At 46.5% G+C, this 2192-nt stretch overlaps 1 protein-coding gene across 1 annotated transcript in view; it reads left to right on the top strand.

The window, feature by feature from the left end:
• Nucleotides 1-1929, top strand: part of Myo1f (myosin IF) — a 50447-nt gene extending 48518 nt beyond the window's left edge. The window contains exon 28 of the mRNA XM_021185895.1: nt 1466-1929. Coding sequence (XP_021041554.1) covers nt 1466-1542 — 77 coding nt within the window. The 3' untranslated portion in view covers nt 1543-1929. The remainder of the gene's footprint in view (nt 1-1465) is intronic.
• Nucleotides 1930-2192: the final 263 nt, after the last annotated feature.

Below are 2192 nucleotides of genomic sequence, written 5' to 3' on the forward strand. Positions count from 1 at the left end.
AAAAAAAAAAAGGATAAATGAATAAACAGGGGTATTCAGCTCACAGCCTCACCAGAGCTGCATAGTCTTGATATCTTTGTCTCTTATCCTAAAGCACAAGGGCTGTGACTTCATCACACCTAGTGCCTAAGCATCTTTGTTATTTTATTTCATTTAGAGACAAGGGCATGCCTAGGATGGTTTTGCATTCATTATCCTTCCTCCCTCAGCCTCTTGGTCACCACATTGCCAGGCTGGAACCTTTATTTTTGTCAGACTTTACAAATTCTTGACAGTAGGAAGGAAGCTTGGGTCTAGATGGCCCTGCCCAATTCCTACCTCCATCCTCTGGGGTAACCACAGATAGGTTCCTCACACTCCACAAGGGGGTTGCAAGGCCTCCTGGATGTCAAGGGGACCTGATTATTCCAGACTACACCTGAGGGTTGAAGGACAGGGTCTGTGGAAGAAGGTAGTGTGATAAAAGAGCGCACAGAAATCATCTAGAGAATGACAGAGACGGTGAACGCAGGTCAGCAGGAGAGCACTTCCTGCAAAGCATGAGGTTCTCGGTTCCATCCTTCCCAATGTAAGGGAGGGATGGGGGAATGGAAGGGTGGGAAAGAGATGGAAGTCTGGGTACAGGCTTAGTCAGTAAACTACTCAGTAGAACACTGAGTAGCAGGTACATGGCCCTGGACTTGATCCCAATCAACTTCAGATCCAACTCCTGAGAGCCATTCATGATGGCACATACTTATAATCCTAGAACTTCAAGAGGATGTAGAGTATATAGCCGAGCTGGGCCAGTCTCCAATTAAAACAGCACCGAGTGTGACTGTTCATGCCTATAATCACAGTCCTCAGGGGGAAGATTCAGGGTTAGGCTTAGGAATCCAAGGACAAACTTAACAACATAGCACAGAACGCACACATCTTCGTGTGTGAGCACGTGTACATGGGCATGTGTGTCTGTGCACTTATCTATGTGTGTATCTGTGCGTATGTGTGTGCATACAAATGTGCATTTCTCTTTTACTGAAGATGCACAGGTGTCATGGTGCACATACAGAGGTCAGAGGGCAGTCTAGGGTCAGTCCTTACCTTCCACCTTGTTTACGATAGTGTCTCTTGTTGCTTGCCATCATATATGCCAGGCTAGGTCACCCAAGAGTTTCTGGGGAATTCTCCTGTTTCACCACTGAGCTGGACTAACAGACGTGACATCTACCACTGCATAGGGCTTTCATTGGTTCTAAAGAACCAAATTCGGGTCCTCACACATGTAAAAAAAAGTACTTTCTCTACTAAGCCATCTCTCTAGTCCCACACATAGTGTGTTCGAAAACAGCCCGAGCCACACAAGACCATATCTTAAAAGCATAATTAATTAATTAATTAAAATAAAAATCTAAGATAGCTACAGACTAGACATTCAGGCTTTCTCCAGTGTACACCGGGCACTTGAAGCTCTTTTCTCCCACAGACTCTTCTGGCTGGTGGAAGGGTCGGCTTCATGGCCAGGAAGGTCTCTTTCCAGGAAATTATGTGGAGAAGATCTGATCGTCCATCCACCAGCCTGCCTGCTTGCCTGCCTGGGATCCAAACCCTGCCAGTGGAAGCCTTGGTTATCTTATCTGCACTGGCCAGAATACTCAGGCTGTGGCCTCAAGCCCAGTGGGACCCCTGTGTATGGAGGATGAGCACTGTAGCACCCCATGCCTGGTACTGCCTTCCTGTGGGTTGACTTGCTATCTAAGTCTCCATTTTCTCTTGTGTCCAATAGTAATTGCTGCAGAACCTACCTCCCAGCTGCCTTGTATGTATGTAACAAATCATGTCCTGCCCTGGGAGCAAAGTGCTGTGCACTGCCCAGAGTTAGGAGACGTGGACAGTTAGACCTTTCCACTTCCTCTCATCACTGAGGTAATAAACATGTGTCAAGTAAAAGCAAGAAGTAAATTACTGAGTTCTGGGGCTGGGAATGTGACTTGGTTTGTAAAAAAGCTTGCGTCTCAAGCATAATCCTCACGGTTTCATCAGGTCTGCATAAAATTGGGTGTGATGGTGCATGCCTACGATCGATCTCAGTACTTAAGAGGTAGAGGCAGGGGGACCAAGAATTCAATGTCACCCTTGGCTATATTGCTGACTTTTAAAAAACCGTGTGTGTGTGTGTGTGTGTGTGTGTGTGTGTGTGTGTGTGTGTGTGT

This window comes from Mus caroli, chromosome 17, assembly GCF_900094665.2.
Source record: "Mus caroli chromosome 17, CAROLI_EIJ_v1.1, whole genome shotgun sequence".
NCBI lineage: Eukaryota > Metazoa > Chordata > Mammalia > Rodentia > Muridae > Mus > Mus caroli.